Source organism: Squalius cephalus (assembly GCF_949319135.1).
Source record: "Squalius cephalus genome assembly, chromosome: 25".
Taxonomy (NCBI): Eukaryota; Metazoa; Chordata; class Actinopteri; order Cypriniformes; family Leuciscidae; genus Squalius; species Squalius cephalus.
Window position 1 is genome coordinate 16,351,586 of NC_137146.1, and position 18,846 is coordinate 16,370,431.

General features: G+C 37.2%; 1 protein-coding gene across 1 annotated transcript; it reads left to right on the forward strand.

The window, feature by feature from the left end:
* Nucleotides 1-499: 499 nt before the first annotated feature.
* On the forward strand, nt 500-16,253 carry pdcd6 (programmed cell death 6). Its single transcript, XM_079862983.1, has 6 exons — nt 500-721; nt 3,432-3,493; nt 10,818-10,862; nt 12,808-12,966; nt 13,202-13,311; nt 15,557-16,253. The coding sequence occupies exons 1-6, from the start codon at nt 639-641 to the stop codon at nt 15,653-15,655; spliced, it is 558 nt and encodes a 185-aa protein (XP_079719109.1). The 5' UTR covers nt 500-638; the 3' UTR covers nt 15,656-16,253.
* Nucleotides 16,254-18,846: the final 2,593 nt, after the last annotated feature.

Sequence of the window (18,846 nt, forward strand, 5' to 3'; positions counted from 1 at the left end):
TAGACACCATCTTGTCGCTGTTCGAGGCTCAAAATGCTGTCTATGTAGGCAGCCCGCTAGCTTTTGACACACACCCGATGGATTGTTAACAATTTTAAACATTTTTAATATTTATGTTGCATTAATGACATAAAATGACTATAACACTCTGATAAAATTTACATTTTCTAAACGTATAGTTTAAAAAGGTGACAGCAGTGACAAATTATTTATTTATGTGACAATTTATTGTCTAATAAATTATGCTACCCTAAAAACAATAACACATTTATCATTATGGCCTTGTGAACCCTTAGATTTTGTGGGAAAAAAATATCTTTATCCTGTCGAAATCTGTCAGTCTGAAGCAAACAAATATTTCATTTAGGAACAGTTCATATTTTCCATTAGTCAGACTGTTTGCCCCGCCCATTTAGCGCAAACACTCCACGCTGACATGTGAAGATCCAATCAGAACAGCAGAAAGCCCCGGCAGAATTCGAAGGGGGCTGTCCCGTGTGACGTCAGCTAATTTTTAATGGGAAGTGGGGAGTTTCACGCCACGCCTCTGCGTGAAGAATTCTTTAGTCAGATTTAAGCAAGTTGAATCTAGCTGCTCATAGAGCACATTTGATCGTCTAGCGGGGCAAGCCGTGGACATGGCCTACCAGAACCAGTATAGACCACCTCAATATAACAACGCGCCGCCGGATCAGAGCTTTTTATGGAATATATTTCAGAGGTGAGTGAAAACACGAGCGGCGATTCCGCATTTGAACGCCTGTCGATTTGACAAGCGCAGCAGGAAAGAGCATGTTCTTGCAAGTCACGTACAAGAAGATACGAAATGCAATAGGCAACTAGTAGAGGGTTGTATAGCTCGCAAAAGCAAATGTCTGTCATTTTTTGTAGTTACTACATTTCGATTGCTGTTCAGCGGATAGCAGACTCTTTTCGTCTGACTTTCATTATCAAACCATTCAACACAGTTACTCAGTTTCTATTGCAACCGAGAATAATCGAATACGCCTTTTGCGTATAGCTTTTAGCAGTTTTGAATACCATAAGATCGCGCGCGTGTGTGTGTGTGTGTGTGTGTGTGTGTGTGTGTGAGTGAGTGTGTATATAACGTTATATATATATATATATAGAGAGAGAGAGAGAGAGAGATTTTACACAAATACACACACGTATATAAGTGAGTGGAGTTTGAGTTGTTTTTGTTTAACAAAGTTGCTCGTCTCTATAGTACTGAATTATGCAATACTGCAGAGGATTGAGCCTTAAGGGCCGTTCACACGGGACGCGTTCTTCTTTCGTTCCAGTCGCGCTATTTTATATTGTTAGTTTATGTCACTAATCTCTATACATAATTTATATAGATCAGTGGTTTATGTACACACGTATCTGGCCTTCGAGTCTGTATGTTGTCAACCGTTGCACGATGCCTTGTCAAGTTAAAAGTACTTTAACTTTCGTTTTGAACTCAAGAACGCATAAACGTTCCTTTAGAACATTTCCCTGCCGCCAAAACGCTGAAACAGACGCAAATCAGTCGACGTAACCTAGCAACATTCATGTTGAACTAATATAATATCACATGAAAACAAAATGATTGTTCCCTGGTCATATGACTCGGGAATGTCTAAAGGTGTTGTGAGTCACCAGTGTTTATCTTACATATGAGTCAAATGAGTTTCCATGACTATATTGAGCTGCGAGGTGAATTGTGTCATATTATGGTTGGATTATGATCGCTTTTAGATGTATATGACCTGGTTGTGTATGTGGTTGCACGGGTTTTCAATCTTTGAGAAGCCACACACCCCCAATTATTATCATCCTCGTGTGAAGGAAAATATGTAAAAGACAGCTATATGTAAATGCCCAAATTCTATATGTGTAAAATGTTATTTGGAAAATATTTAGTTGCTATTATGTAAAAATATAAAAAATGCTGGGTTGTTTCAACCAAAGTGTGGGTCAAATATGGACAAACCCAACCTTTAGTTTACTTTTTTTTAATGACATTTTTAACCCAACTGTTGGGTTTGTCCATGTTTGACCCAAACATGGGTTGAAACAACCCAGCATTTTTTTTTTTTTTAGAGTAGGCTTAGATGTATTTATTTATTTATTAAAATAAAAATGTTAATCACATCGACTCTAAACCCGATTTTCCTTTTGTTGCTCCCGGCCGGGGGTCCCTGGACCCCAGTTTAAAAGCCCCTGGACTTATAGTGAGGATGGTCGCTGTGATGTTATTGGGAAGTGAGTGGAAAAAGTTCAGTTGGAAAGCCTACTGAAACACCGGGAAAACCAAATCCCCCCACTCACTAAGCTGTACACGTAGTTCGACTTTTTTCCACTTTCCATTTAGGTAAAAGCAAGTAATGATCCAGATGTTCCTGTTCATACTTTCTTTGAATGGAAGTTCTCATTTAGTCAGTCCAGTTAGTAATGAAACCTAGTGATTCCCAAACCACTTCTTATCAGAATTGACTGGTGGTACATAAAGAGCAACTGAAGTTGACAGTTGTGTCAGAATTCCTTGTGTGAATTAGAGTCACGAGTTCAAATATTGCCTGGTTGGGCAGGATAAACAAGCCAACAAGACATTCCTTTCACGGTTTACTGTGGTTACGGCCCAGACTGAACTCTCTTTCAAGGTTTTAGCTTTCCGAATTATTGAGGAGGCCTCTCTCTAGTCCGTCTCTTCTGTTTTTCTATGTTTTTTTTCCCCTCAGCTGCCTAAATACTGGGGTTTTGTTGGTGTGCTAAGGCTATGGTGTATATTTCATAATACTGTAGCACAGGATTTTGTGAAACCCAATCCTTTTCTGTAATCTCTTTATTACAAAACAGACCAAATAGGCTAATACATGTAATTTCCACATGGATGGAGCACCATTCCCTTAAATTCAGCTCAGAAGGCTTGTAATGGAAACGTGTCCTTTTTACGATTTATGGCATATGTGTAATGGAAAAGACACTCCCAACAGCAGAAATAGTCGAACCGCTCTGCGTGAGACAGACTTTCCCTCCTTTAAAGTCATTGCTGACATGCCTTGACTGAAATGAATCATAAAAAGATCAGCATGTGGCTGCGCCTTCACAACATCAATGAAAGAATGTTGAGCAATGATCAAATCAACTGGCTTCCCAAGACACACTTTTCTAAACTGTCCCATATGTAAACTCAAAGGAAATGAAAATGTTTTTAGATGTAAATGTATTGGAAATAAAATGATTTTCACTCTGAATCGTTCTCCACGTAAGCTTTTACTTTCAGTTTCATTTGAGCAGGCTCACATCCTGAGTTGTTTCCTATTTGTCCCATTACAGTTCTAGAACTCACTGTATTTCAAGCTATTCACTATAAGGGAAGTTTTTAACATGAATTCCTTTATTTTTGGCTAGCCAATGATCAAAAATGTTTCTGTTTCCTCCAGGGTAGATAAAGACAGGAGCGGGGCAATATCAGACACAGAGCTTCAGCAGGCATTATCAAATGGTATGTTTATTTTTTCCCATTTTTTTCCTTTTTTCTTACTTTTTTTAGTTGAAAGATTAAAAGATAAATACTCAGCAAAGGCCCTCAAGTGTACATTTGCTGTGAGTTTTCCATTCACTAGCTTTTATTTCACAGAATATCAGACTGTTAATAAAAGGAACCAGGTTTCCTTTACATCAGAAAAGAGTGTTTCTTGTACACAGTAAATGTTTTATGACAACACTCATCTGATTGTTTTGTCAATGCTATTATTTTGGCAATATGATTTAGCACAATTTACATGTGCCACGCTGATATTTCCATATGGAAATATTCTTTGCTAAATGAAGATGTCCACAGTAACTTTGGTTGCTAAATGAAGTTCTTGTTCATGCAATAACTATTATACCAAGTTTGAGGGCAACTTTTGGAGATTCTGTGCACTTCCTATGAGTAGGGTACACAATGGGTCCTTTTCTCAACAAATGACCAGTGAAAGGAAGTGTTCAGAAAATGTTGTTTGACCGCAGCTGGTCAAACTAAATACTGTGTGTTTGTTGTTATTGGTAAGCTTTTATATTTCTCAGAAATATTTGTTGAATTTATAATAACTTGCATAAGAGGGTTGAAAATGAAAAATCTGTCATCGTTTACTCACCCTCAAGTTATTCCAAACCTGTATGAATTTCTTTCTTCTGCTGAACACAAAAGAAGATATTTTGAAGAATGTTGGTAACCAAACAGTTGATGGGCCACATTGACTTCATAGTATTTGTCTCTATGTCTTGTCTGGTTACCAACTTTCTTCAAAATATCTTCTTTTGTGTTCAGCAGAAGAAAGTAATTTGATAGACCATAAATTTGATAGTTAGCTAGAAAAATTATTAGTTTTTTAAGAAAAATTGCCATATATACAATGATATTTTTACTCTTATTAAAAACATATAATGTTATTATTATAAGAACTGCATTATATGCAATTACAAATTAGTTCATTTTAACCTTTAATATTATATTAATGCACCAGCATTACCTATATATTTTACAGCATTTTGTTGTCTACATGTTTGCATTACTTGAGAAAAATTAACATGTGAAGAGTTCAAATGCAAAAGCCTCTAAGTGCCATCTGAAATGTTCTTCTAGAATGATCATTTTTATCAAGCTCATATATTTAAGTTCAGTAATTTCACTTAAATGACAATTAAAGGGATAGTTCACCCAAAAATGAAAATTCTGTCAGTAATTACTCACCGTCATGTTGTTCACCACGTAGGCTCACTATTGGCCGACGCTGGTCATGTGTGATACGTGGTGACGTGCAACACAGACGCACTACGCTTAAACACTACGTGAAAAGACCCGAGGCCCAGAGAGAAGGAAATGAAAAGTGGAATAAAGTCGTTATTTTTGTTTGTTTTTGCGCACAAAAAAGTATTCTCGTCGCTTTATAAACTTAAGATTGAGCCACTGGAGTCACTTGGACTATATTAACGATGTCTTTAATAAATTTTCTGGGCCAGCAAGTTTCAGTCCCTTAGAAGCCTATGGAGGAGTTAGACAACTCTCAGATTTAATCAAAAATATCTTAATTTGTGTTCCGAAGATGAACGAATGTCTTACGGGGTTGGAACAACATGAGGGTGAGTAATTACTGACAGAATTTTCATTTTTGGGTGAACTATCCCTTTAATAGGTAATTTTCATTGCTAACTTAAATATACGAGCTTGATAAAAATCATCTAGAAGAAAATTTCAGATGGCACTTAGAGGCTTTTGCATCTGAACTCTTCATGTACTGTATCTGATTCATATCCAAATGAATCGAGTTGAATCTAAATCTGAATAGAATCGCAAGCTTATGAATAAAAATCAAATGCGCAATTTGTGTCGATTACTAGTCACTGTTGGTGACTTCTGAAGCCTTGTTATTTTTTCTAACTTTGTGTGTGGCTCCGCTTCCGAAGATGCACGACTTGGAGGCGATTCTAGTACGCCTGTACCATGTCAGCCACCCAGTATGCACTTGTCTAAATTATTTGCTTACATTTATAAAATGTGCCTACATATCTGCATATATAAGCCTTTTTAATGAAAATAAAGGTCCATGTTTTACTGAAAATGTTCATGAAATTAAAATAGTTCATGAAATTAAAAAATATTTAAGAGATTGTTGTTTAATTTAGTTTTATACATATGTTCTCATATCCATATATTTTGTTCTAATGTCACAAGTGATAATCTCAAGGTTTACTGTATTTTACACGATTCTTTGGTTCTTTTGTATCGTGGGTTTGGTGAAGTGTAAGAAAAAACAAACAAGGTCTTGTGCACTCAACGAGCACAACCGCTCACACCACGATGACGTCATTTTTACCGCACGCAACTTTGCGCTCTTGCAGATACAGCAGGCATAAACCACGCTTAAGGAGGACAGAAAACCTGTAGGAGATTGATCTATTCAGTTGGCTGATTTCCTTGTCTTATTTATCAGTTAGAGTAGTTATAACTCAATATTTTAACTCATTTCAAAAGCTAAGATAATTCATCAAAGCCTACTGATTAATCAGTGAAATAATCGATTAGTCGATTAATCATTCCAATAGTCATTATTAGATTAATAGATTATTAAAATAATTGTTTGTTGCAGCCCTAACATAAAGTCGCAATCACGTTTTATTATGTGTCAGAAACAAGGCTTCCATAGTTTTTTGTGCTCTAATTAGGGGTGTAACGATACCCTCATGTCACGATTCGATACATATCGTGATACTGTACTCACGATATGATATTATTGTGATTCTCCAAGACATATGATAAAAGGCTAACGAAAAAATGTACTGTTGATTAAAATGCTAAATTTGGTGTTACATTGTGGGTGTAAATGAATAGGCTTGGACTTGGTGCTGGAAAACCAGTGCACAGGACAATGATGACACCAGAATAAAAATATTGATGATTCTGAAGCTGAAAATGCAGAATTATTTCAGAAGAATATGCTTTCACTCTGTCACTGGCTAGATATGTTTAAAATATTGTCGGACACTTTTTACTGGTAACATAAGACATTTGGCATTATCAGGACCCACAAATATTCCCCCATTGCATTATGATACATTATATTTAACATTACATATAGTAGTTTAATGTAGGACTGACACTAAAACTCTGTAAACTTGAATTTTTTCTCACACAGTAATTTTTATTTTGGGTGAACTATCCACAATACATGTCAGTATCCACGATACAAATTGTTGCATTTTTGTATTGCGATATATAATTTATGACACTATATATTGTTACACCCCTAGCTCTAATGTTTAAAAAAGTTATAGGATACCAAAGTTTACCTTACTCATGGATTGTGCCTTATATCTGAAATATCTCCTTACCCTATTCTGCTTCATGAGCATATGGCTTTGCTGCCAAAGTGGGTCAGAGTTCTTTCCCTCCTGCCAGAAGCTGTTATCTGCTCTGAGCAGTAAAGGTTGATGAAGTGCTCGTCTCAACGAGGTGCAGAATTAGCAGGAAACTCTGTTATCGTTCTTGAGAGTTGGCTGTGTGAGTTTAAGCTGAACGGTTCAATGATCCCAGCGCTGGTTCCTGTCAGCACTGCTGCAGTGTGTTGTTATAGCACATAGGCCATTGTCACACTCTATACATTTCAGCAACACTGCGTCATGAAGGAACTGTGTAACATTGTAGTAACCCTGTGATTTTATGAAGAAGTATGCCACTGGAATTTCATAGTGTACTTTTGTAAAGGTCATCGCATGCCACGTGTTATGTAGTGTATGGCTGGAGCCTTCCTGCGTTCCTGTTCATAGATTAGTGGTTTTGTGTTCAGGTCAAGCCTTTCAGCACTGCTAAAGTCCATTACTCTGTTCTCTGAGTCTCTGAAAGCACCTCAGGGACACAGCAGTCGCACCAGGGGTCTAACCTCAACACTTGATGCTGAAAATGTCTATATATGTCTGCACTCTGCAGTATACACTCTTAAAAATAAAGGTTCTTTATAGATATCGATGGTTCCATGAAGAGCTTTAACATCCATGGAACCTTTTCATTGCACAAAATTAGGGGAAACAAATGACTTAAGTGTGCTTTACAATAAGAAAAAATGGTTCTTTTAAAGTCCCCCCTGTGGTGAAAATCAAGCTTTTAATGTTGTTTGTTTGTCTATGTGGTGTTTTAAATATGCTTTAAGACTAACAATGTACAAATTCATAAGTCGACAGCATTGCTGAGTATTTTCTCCTTAAAACTGCAGTGAACCAAAGACAGTCTCAAAAATCGCTGGTGTTTCTGACGTCACAAACTGCCTTGTAACCAATCAGGTCAACGTGTGATCGTCAACGAGTGGATCTCTGATCTGGTGTGAGTGAGTGGAGGCGGGGCTAATTTGCATATTCATAGAACTGCGTATACTAAATGAGGAAAGGGTGTCGTGTTACATTCAAGCTATTTTAAGACATGAAGAATTGTGTTTTCAATGAAAAAACTTTTAAATATGTAATTTTGGTGATCAAAGATGAGTTTTAAAGGATAAAATTAACTATTAACTACAGGGGGACTTTAAAAACGTTACATTTTTTTGGGGGGAAACCTAAAATAGCATCGCTGCCTAAACCTCCTTTCTTAAGAGAATTTTAACAGCTTTATATTTTGATATTAATGAATTTCCTCTGAAATAGCTTTATATTTATCATTATGTTGAACTAACACTTCTGTATTGTCACTTTTATTCAAAACTTTTTTTTTCTCCTGTTGTTCCCTACCCCTCTTTCATCTGTTGTTTTTCAGGGTGTCTGAATTGATTATCTTACATTAAAAGTTGTTTCCTCTCAGCTCTGTCGTTTAGCTGGCTCAACACATTTAAACACTCCTGAATTTCTCCAATGCTGCTCTTGGCGTTTGCTGTAGTGCTGCTGTTCATGTAGATTTATATCAGAAGTCATTGCTGTAAGGGAAGTGAAGCCGTGGCAGTGGGCAGCTGTGATTTACTATGTCACAACCGTCCAGTTCACTGACTCCAGCCGTGTTGCTTTATAATTTCACTCCTGTGACCAGAGCATAATGAATTTTACTCACAAAGTCTAAATGGAAATGAAAACATTCAAATCTGCTGTTAGGACTGTTTAGCTGTGGTTGACTGTTTTATAGGCCTATAGTGACTGACTGCCTGGCTCTCATTTATCTCATATTTTTTGGAGTTTTTAGGGTTGTTTGCTTGTGGTGTGGTCAGATTCAGAGATGTATAACCAGACTTGATCAAAAATACAGTATAAACTAAAAAATATTGTAAAATATAATTTTATTTTTTTATGATTTTCTATTTTAACATATTTTAAAATGTTTTTTTTTTTAATTCTTGTGATGGCAAAGCAATTTTTTTTACTCTAGTCTTCAGTGTCACATGATCCTTCAGAAATCATTCTAATATGATGATTTGGTGCTCAAGAAACATTTCTTATTATTCATTTTGAAAACAGTTGTGCTGCTTAATATTTTTTGTGAAAACCATGATACATTTTTTTTTTTTCAGGATTCTTTTTTGAATAGAAAGTTCAAAAGAACAATATTTGTTTGAAATATAAGTCTGTAATCAAGTAAAAGTCTTCACTGTCGCGTTTGGTCAATTTTAATTGCATAGTTGCTGAATAAAATAAAATAAAAATTCTGTAAAAAAAACAGGTTTGTATATGCCTGCGTGCACTGTTTCACAAATACTCAAGAGAAAAAAAGCCATAATTCTATCGTCATAAGGACAAAAATATATTTTGTTTTTTAATAATGAAAAGGTTCTATAAAAAGATAAATATGTACATCCAGTAAATTTCTTAATTCATTCACCTCTGAAAGGTGTAGTAAAAGCAATTTTTTGACCCTTTATGTTATTATACCATCCATTTCTAAGCCCAGTCTCTTAACATAAAATGTGTTTTATCAGCTGTGTTTGTCTCTTGAATATGATTTAAAAAGAAGTCCTTGTTTTAGCATATGCAGTGTTGTTGTATGCGGCTGACGGCTGTGTGCTTGTCTAGTGAGTGATGTGAATGTTGCTGTTTTTCCATGATTCCTCCCGGAGTGGGCATTGCTGTGACTGGAGCCAGTGTGCAGCACATAGGGGCGTCTTTGTGCCTCAATTCAGACCCGCCTCCTCTCCAGTCCTTGCCACTAGCAGCCATTCTCCCTCTGAGATGGCACCACGCTATTCACACTATTTCCAACAGCCTACTACCTAATATGGCCAGGGTGACCTTGGTGGCTCAAAATATTTTTTTATTATATATATTATATATTATATATATATTATATATATATATATTTAATAAAAAAATACAGTATATATATATAAATTCTTTTTCTTGGCCTTTCATTACAAAGGTTATTTTTTCCATTCTGTTCTTCCTGTGTCCCGGGGCTATTCACGTCTGTTCCCATCCCACTAACTAGAGGAGCATCCTGATTATTCCCTGATTGTTCACCAAGTCCTTCCTCTCTCTCGTAGAGGCTCTTTCAGTGTGCGTGAGGCCATGACTCAGCATTGCAAAGAAGAATGGCTTTATTTTACAGCTGTACGTTTCATTCCTGTGTCTTCTGGTGTTGTTACGCGGAGCACGCCGCCCACTGTGTGCTGTAGGTGTGCTAAGATAAGCACGCTCAAACAAATGATAGTGTTATTTCAGCCAAAGCAGGAAGGGAGAGTTCACTGAGCTGGGATCAGGGACTGACCTATATAGACTATAAAATGTGTTCCTCAAGGTCAGTAAAGGCTGCCTACTGAACCGTACCTGAAATGTCTTTTTTACCACATTCATGTTATGACCAAAATGCCACTCCCTAGTGATCTCACCATTGGCATTACAAGTCAGTTTAAAATAGAAACTATACAGCTGTGTTGTGACCGCTGGCTATCTTAAAAATGATATGAAATCTATTGAATAAGTGTTCCTGGTTTTACTATCTGTGTGTAAGGTTGAAAAAAAGTTTGTTTTCATAATCTTTTATTAATATGTCATTCCCTCTTAAAATGTGCAGAAATGTCTAGTTTACAGGTTTAAGAGCCTTCCAGAAAATAATCGGCATTGGCAAAACATCTACTCAATATAATGAAATATAAGCAGAATATTTACTTTTAATGATACAAACATGAAAAAAAAAATATATTTAGCTGAATATTCTATTTATATTCTACTTAAATATGTTCAAAACAGTGCACGACATAACATTTATCAACATTTTGCTTACAGGAATGACTGGCATATTGATTCAAGCTTCCTTTTGTTGCTTTAATAATTTCGTTTTAAATGGAATCTGATTATTTGTTTTGTTTCATCTGCAGGCACATGGACACCGTTCAACCCTGTGACCGTCAGATCAATTATATGTGAGTATTATCATTGTCTTGTATTCACAAAGCCATATACATTGGCCGTTTCTCGATATGCGTTCTTTAGTGATCTTGTGTTCTCTTACTACGTCATCATCAACCGCCAATGTTCAGTTCCAATACTCCAGAACGCAAGTACAGATAATGCATGAAAATACCCAGATGTGTTCTTGATATTGAGGATGCATTGAGTGCAGACTTGAGAGGATCAAAACGTAAAAAATCCCAGAAGTCATATCGGGCGGACGACGTACTAAGCTTTAAACTTCTCTGCTCTCACTCAAGAGATTCCCGCTGAAAGCTCACAAGTACTTGATGGTTTGCGAAAGTAAACATTTGTTGTTTGTTTGGCATAATTGTAATGAAGTTAATACCTGGAGAATGCCTTTAAAAGAATCCTAAAGTTGACAAAGCATTAAATATACAAGTAAACGTTAAATAATAAATATACATACTTATGTAAAATAAAAAGATATCAAATGATAACAATAATGTAAGTCAATATTTTAATAGGTTATGACATCTGTGATGTTATGTTTTATTTATTGTGCATTGATTGCTGCTGTCCCACTGCCTAATATGTGCTGAACGGTCAGTTGAGCAACATATCAATTCTCATAAGGATGTGTTCTGTGTCCTCGTGTCCTTCCGAGTTTGTTCTTTTAAGGTAGCCTAGCAAGACCGGTCTCCACGAGAATTTAGAAACAGTCATTCTGTCTTTTTCTTCTTTGTCCCATAATCCTCTGTTTGTTTGTGAGCTCCATGACAACCTAGATTGTTTCCTATTAGCACATTTAGCTTATAAAGGTTGAGTTGTTTCAGCTCAAACTGAAAGCATGTAGCTGTCATCTGCCTTGAAAGTTACTCAGAAAATGGAAATATTTTGTCTTAAGCAACAGAAATCTGCAGAGCTTCTCTTGAGAAAGTTAGTCAATAATAATTGACTGTGTTTAATGACTCTTCACTCCAGAACAAGTTGATCTCTTTCAGCTCATTTAAAGGAACACGGCGACTTTTTGGGACTTTAGCTTATTCACCGTATCCCCCAGAGTTAGATAAGTCCATACATACCCTTTTCATCTCCGTGCGTGCTGTCTGACGCACCCACCGCTAGCCTAGCTTAGCACAAAGACTGGAGGTAAACGGCTCCAGCTAGCATACTGCTCCCATTAAGTGACAAAATAATCACAAATGTGATTTGTATAGTCACAGCGTTTACAAATAACAAGGTCACATGAGACACAGCCATCTTCTAACCGTATACATACTGGGAACTATATTCTCAGAAGGCAAAGCACTGCTACTTGGGCGGAGTGATTTGCTCGCAGCACCTGAGAAGACCCGTGATGAAGAGCAGAGAGTTCGCTCAGAGTTGGAGTAAATCACTCCGCAGAAGTAGCAGTGCTTCGCTATGTTATTTGTATACGCTGTGACTATACAAATCACAACATGTAAATAGGAAAATGTTGGCGTTATTTTGTCACTTAATAGGAGCAGTATGCTAGCTGGAGCCATTTACCTCCAGTCTTTGTGCTAAGCTAGGCTAGCGGTGGGTGCGTCAGACAGAGTTACGGCACGCACGGAGATGAAAAGGGTATGTATGGACTTATCTAACTCTGGGGGATACGGTGAATAAGCTAAAGTCCCAAAAAATCGGCGTGTTCCTTTAAAGTTAATACACATGGGCATCGTAACAGCTCAGTTATGATCTTTCACGGATACATTTCCATCTGTTTCGTCCATCTCAGACAGTTTTGTCTAGTAATGGTAGGCAAAATGTTATGAACGCATCCTATGGCCATACTTTGTAAACGTAGTAAATGGTTTTGACAGAAAATCACCAGTCACGTTACCTCAAAAGTGAAGTAATGCAATAAATCATCAAATTTGAGGATTAAATGTGACCAAACATTCCCTAAATGCTTTCTTTTCTTTTTTTTAGCTATGTTTGACCGGGAGAACAAAGGCGGGGTCAACTTCAATGAGTTTGCCGGCGTTTGGAAGTACATCACAGACTGGCAGAACATCTTCCGCACCTACGACAGGGACAACTCAGGGTTTATCGACAAGACCGAGCTCAAACAGGCTCTCACCGGCTTTGGTGAGTTCGTAATGCTTACTTATTGACTGCTATTAATGGAAAGTCGGAGGTGATGGATGCATTCAGTGAGGTGTTTAAAAGAAAATCCTGTAGGAATGAGAGGCAAGGGCATTGATTCACAAGACCAATAAAAGGAAGGACAAATAAACTGATGGAACAACTGATGAAAAATGATTAATGTCAACCTGTCAATGCCAATTCTGAACTCATTTCAAATACTTCTCTTTTTGCACAGGTTATCGTCTCTCAGATCAGTTCTACAACACACTGATAGAGAAATTTGACCGTCAGAAGAGGGGACAAGTGGCTTTTGATGACTTCATTCAGTGCTGTATTGTACTACAGGTAATGATCTGTGTTGTATGCAACATTTGCAATTTGCACTTTATAAGGATAATTCATCCAGAAATGAAAATGCTGTCAGTATTTTAACACCCTCGTGTTGTTTTCTTTCTTCTGTGGAACACAAAAGGAGAATGTTTGAAGAATATCCTGTCCATTCTTTTTCAAATAATGAAAGTAAATGGGTACTTGGACTGTCAAGCTCCAAAATAGCAAAAGAACCTTAAACGTATCATAAAAGTAATTCATGCAAGCTATCATTTGATAGCTTTGTGTGAGCAACAAACACAATTTTTGTTATTTGCGGACACTCTTGACATTTGCCATCGAATCATCTATCAATGAAGAATTCATGATAGATGAATATATGTTTCGTGAATTAATTTTTCTTAAGAATCAGATCTTTTCAACTGATTTGAAAGCTTCTTCATCATTTTGAGTCACTTTTACCTAGAAACACATTTCGTGTTTTATACACTAAAAATGCAGCCTATTAATTCACCAAAAAATGAAAATTATGTCATTAATTACTCATGTCGTTCCAAACCCTTAAGACCTTCGTTCATCTTCGGAACACAAATGAAGATATTTTTGATGAAATCAGAGAGCTCTCTGACCCCTCCATAAACCGCAATTTAATTACCACTTTCAAGGCCCAGAAAGGTAGTAAAGACATTGTTAAAATAGTCCATGTGACTGTAGTGGTTCAACCTTAATTTTATGAAGTGACGAGAATACTTTGTGCGCAAAAACAAACAAAGTAATTTTTCTCTCGTTTGTGTCAGTCTCCTACGCTGTTTAAGTTGTAAATACAGGGCAGCTCTTCCGAGTTCTCCGTCAGAACGCCGGCTTACCATTGGCCAACGCTGTTGACGTGAGCACCACGACACGTACGTGTGATGCTGACCAATGGTGAGCCAGCGTTCTGATGAAAGGTAATATTTGAAAAAGCGTAATGGGGCACTTTAATGATATTGTAGTATTATTATTAGTAGTAGCATAGTTGTACTGCAAACTGGAATTTTTTTGGGCTTAAATGGGCTTAAGAATTTTCATGTATTAATTGCTTTTCTATTGCCAATGTATGAACAGCTAGCCTGGTAATACCAAACTCTGCTACTTCGCTTTGCTTCGTAGACAGAGTCTGGCATGGCATAATTGAAAAGCGTTTTCTTTCTTGCGGGGGGCGCTTGTCTGAAGTTTAAAATGATTGGTTACCCGTAAGCCAATCACATTACGTTTGGTTATGGCGTGTGTTATGCGCATACTCAGCCAACTTCCACTGTAAACACATGTATGATGCGAAAACAAAACCATCGAGCGAAATACCGGAGTGAACATGGCTGTGAACGACTTTTGCAGATTATGTGAAGTAAATCTACGCATCCACGGTACAATCAGCGTCTACGTCACGGCTCTCAGCCCGCCCTCTGTTCGTTGATTGGCCGGCTGTTTTGAGGCCGGAGGAAAACGGGGAAAACGGTCGCTATCTCAGACTGAGTACAGAAGCGAAATGAAATTGAGCGGAAGTACGAAGTTTGACGTAGTCAGACTAATGAACAGCTAGGTTGCCTATGAAAGCCTGTAGACTGATTTTTATGTGAAGGACTCGGGTTGTTTTTGCTGGAAAAATCAAAAGGATGTGACGTTTACACACACTCCCGAGAGCCTCTCTTCCGCTGCTCTTTCTGCTGCGTGAACGGCCGTTGGGGATGTTCGTTAACAGTAAATCGCTGCAAAAGTGTTTCCATCTTCCATCGGTGTCGCTAATAACAAGGGTTTCTGAATTTTACATATAGCCCCTTTAATCCAAAAAGTGTTTTGGGGTAAAACTAACTAACTCAGATATTTGGTCACATTTATTAATGAATCAGTCTGATCTGGTTCTTGAGTTCAATGCACTGATTCAGTATTCCAGTGATTCAGTGTACGGGAGGGGAAGATTATCAGTGAATAAACGTACATTTTGGTCTGTTCCTAATCCCAACATAAAGCTATCGTTTAACTTCAGAAGACTTGCAATACATAGCTCTTGACTTATATAGACCACTTTTATAAAACGTTCATGGTGCTTTTGTGTCCTTTTTGAAGCTTGAACACTTGAGTCCCCATTCATTGTAATTATATAGAAAAGCACAGTCTTGTTTTGTGTTCAGCAGAAGAACAAAAGTCAAACGGGTTTGGGACAGTTCGCCATAATGCCGTGATATACACCTAAAACTGATTGGGTGTTTTTTTATTTCAACAGAGGTTAACTGACGTGTTCCGGCGATATGACACAGATCAGGACGGCTGGATCCAGGTGTCGTACGAGCAGTATCTGTCAATGGTCTTCAACGTGGTATAGCACAACACGAGCACGCCTGCACTCTCCTGTGCCAAACGCCAAATGTCCATCCCCATGCGGTCTGAGACAGAGACTAGCCAATACTACCCTCTACCGGAGGACACGGGGACGGGATTTTTATGACTCTTCATTCCGTCTATCTGTCTGTTTGTTCGTCTGTTTGTAGCCATATCGCCATATTTCTTAACCATTATTATTGAAAGAATTATGGAATATCACTCTCTCTCTGTGTTTAATGAATGTTGACATTGTGAAAATCATATTAAGACTCAGTTGCATGCTTTCTGATAAACCTTCTTAATGTCAAAGCATGAATTAATGTTTCTTTCTTTGGCTGAATTCATGTTTACAATGAAATACTGTGAGTGCAGGTTGTGTTTGCCATGAAAAGATCCTTTTATTTGGATTGACTGTCAGCTCTTCCATATATTTGTAAAGAATTATATTTTTAATCTGCACAATAATGTAATTCAACCTTTTATTTTAGGAAGGAGGTACATATGCTTTTGTATGCCTTTTTCATGCATGATGCCTTACAACTGTTAAAATAACAACAAAAAAACTGTTTTATTAAAAACTGGAACATGTTTGAAAATAAGTCTTTCATTTGTATGCGCATCTTTTCATGAATGTTACTCATGAGCTATTTAAGCAATTTGACATTATTTACCAAGAGTCTGACAGCACACAAAAGATAACATGAGTTAAATTACAAATGAGTGTCATTACTGTCAAATATGATCAATAAATATTTTTTTTAGGTTAGATTGGATGGTTCTCTTTATATAAAGCACAATTCTACCCCCTAGTGTATAGTTTTGTGTAATACATGCTTGGGCATGCTAAATATATTTCTGGCTTAGCAATCCATTAAAACATTAAAATAATTGCCTGCCCCTAAACGGCAACGAATATTAATTTATTGAGGATTTCCACCTCCGCTTAACTTATGTATGTGCACAACTTTAATTGTAGGGGAGACCGGGGAGTGTAACACGGTGTAAGTGTTTGTCATGCTAACTTAAAACCCACACAAGCTAAAACAGTTATGTTATGGCTGCTTAGTGGGGGGATGGATGTAACAGTTCATTAAAATGTCTCTGCATTGTGTGCATGGAACACTGGAAACACATGGTTGGAAGAAGTGTGCATGCATGTTGTCAGTTCTGGGCCCATAAGGCCTGCATGCACCCCAGGGGCAGCCATCTACATTTGCCACAACTCTGTGAAAGTGACTGAACCCTTATGTGACAGGAATAGAGTATGCAAAAATTCAAGTTATGTCCAGTTATATCCAGAAGCAAGTTATATCCAGTTTTACAACTTTGTTGCCATGACGCCTAAAACCCTAAAATAGGCATAAAAGGAGTTGAGCAACTCTTCAGCTGAAATAAAATGAAAGTTAACAAGAACAAATGTTAGTGTTTTTTTATACATATAAGATACGCTTCACATTTTTGCTCTTTGTCTCAGCCTAGATCACAGTTAAAGGCAAGGGGTGATCGTGCACTTGCAATAGTTGGGCCTATAGGGCTATGGAATAGTCTCCCCTTATCTGTGAAAACGAGTTTAAATCTAAATTGAAATCTTTTTTTTTTTACTTTGGCTTTTTAAACTTTGTATGTTAAATTTGCTGATTTTATTTTGTATTGTTTCCTTTTATTTATTTTTTTATCTTATTTGTACAGCACTATGGTTCAACTGCTGTTGTTTATCGGTGCTTAATAAATACAGGAAATGTTAAATGTAAATGAATGTAAGAAGCAACATTTTAAAATCAATTTGATACTTTACCGGAAGCCAGTGTAATCGCTGAAGAACTGGGGAAATGTGTTTGATAGAAGAAGTTCTAGAAACGACCAGTGAGGGACGGAGACAATTAATATTACATAGGTGAAAGTATGCAGTACGCGTGATATTATTAACATGAGCTTAGAAGGATAGAGTGCTATCAAAGATGACACCCAGACTCTTAATCTGCAATGAAGGAAAAATGGTAGAGTTAGCAATAGCCACAGAAAAACAAGCAGATTTTTTTAGAATAGATTTTGTGCCATTTTACCGCTATTGAGTTTTAGAAATGTAGCTGAAAGCCAATCTTTAATTTCAGCCAAACAACTGGACAGAGAAGGTGAAGGAGAGGAACCCCTGCAAGACAGATAGAGCTGGTCGTCATCAGCGCAGCAATGAAAATGGATACCATATTTCCAAAAAATATGACTGAGAGAAAGTAAGTATAATGAATAAAAGAGGGCCCAAAACAGAACCCTGAGGAACACCAGATGTAGATGATTTTGAAATATTTAAGTTGGACGAACTGAGTGCGACCAGAGAGAAATGATCTAAAACAAGACTTGGCCGTTAGTAATCCCAAAAGAAGCTAACCTGTCAAGGAGTATATTGTGCAAGACGAAATCGAAGGATTCAGTGTCAGCTGCCAGTAACAGGCTGTTAGTGATTTTAACAAGCACAGGCTTTGTGCTATGCTGGGGACGGAAGCCAGATTGAAATTGTTTAAACTAAATAAATGGGAAATGGAAAATTTGAAATTGGACAAAAGTTATCAAAACTGGATGAATCAGCCCCTGTGTTCTTAAGTATGAGAGAAATGATAGAAGATTTAAGAGATGAAGGAACAAAGCCTAAATCTGTCGGTTGCGGTACCCTTAAGTACCAGCAGATGGAAGCCTCGTTCATCACTGTTTTCAGAGACTCTGTTATTCCCGGACTTCATTTCCCAGAACCCTCTGCTCGTTATTAGTTAACCTGTTTCAGCTGTCTTGTTTTCTTAGTTCATTACCCTGTCTATTTAAATGCCTTTTGCCCTGCATTCATTATGAAGTCTTGTTTGCTTTGATTCACATTCTCAAGCAGTTCTTGTGTTCCTTGTGTTGTATCTCTGCCAGACTCTTGGATTATTTGTTCCTGTCTGCCCTTCATGGAGTGTACTTTGTGTATTTGTACTGATTATATTGACCCTCTGCCTGGTATGGACCATGACCTTGGATTATAAACTGTGTTTGGATTCTCACTCTTTATGCTGTGTATGCTATGTTATTATTGCCTCTACTCTCATAATAATTTATCCAAATTGGATTTAATAAAAACAGGTTGTCATGTACACAAAGCCAAAGCATTGTTACCACACACATACACACAGAAAAAGTGACTGTTTATGTGCACTGAGGTTT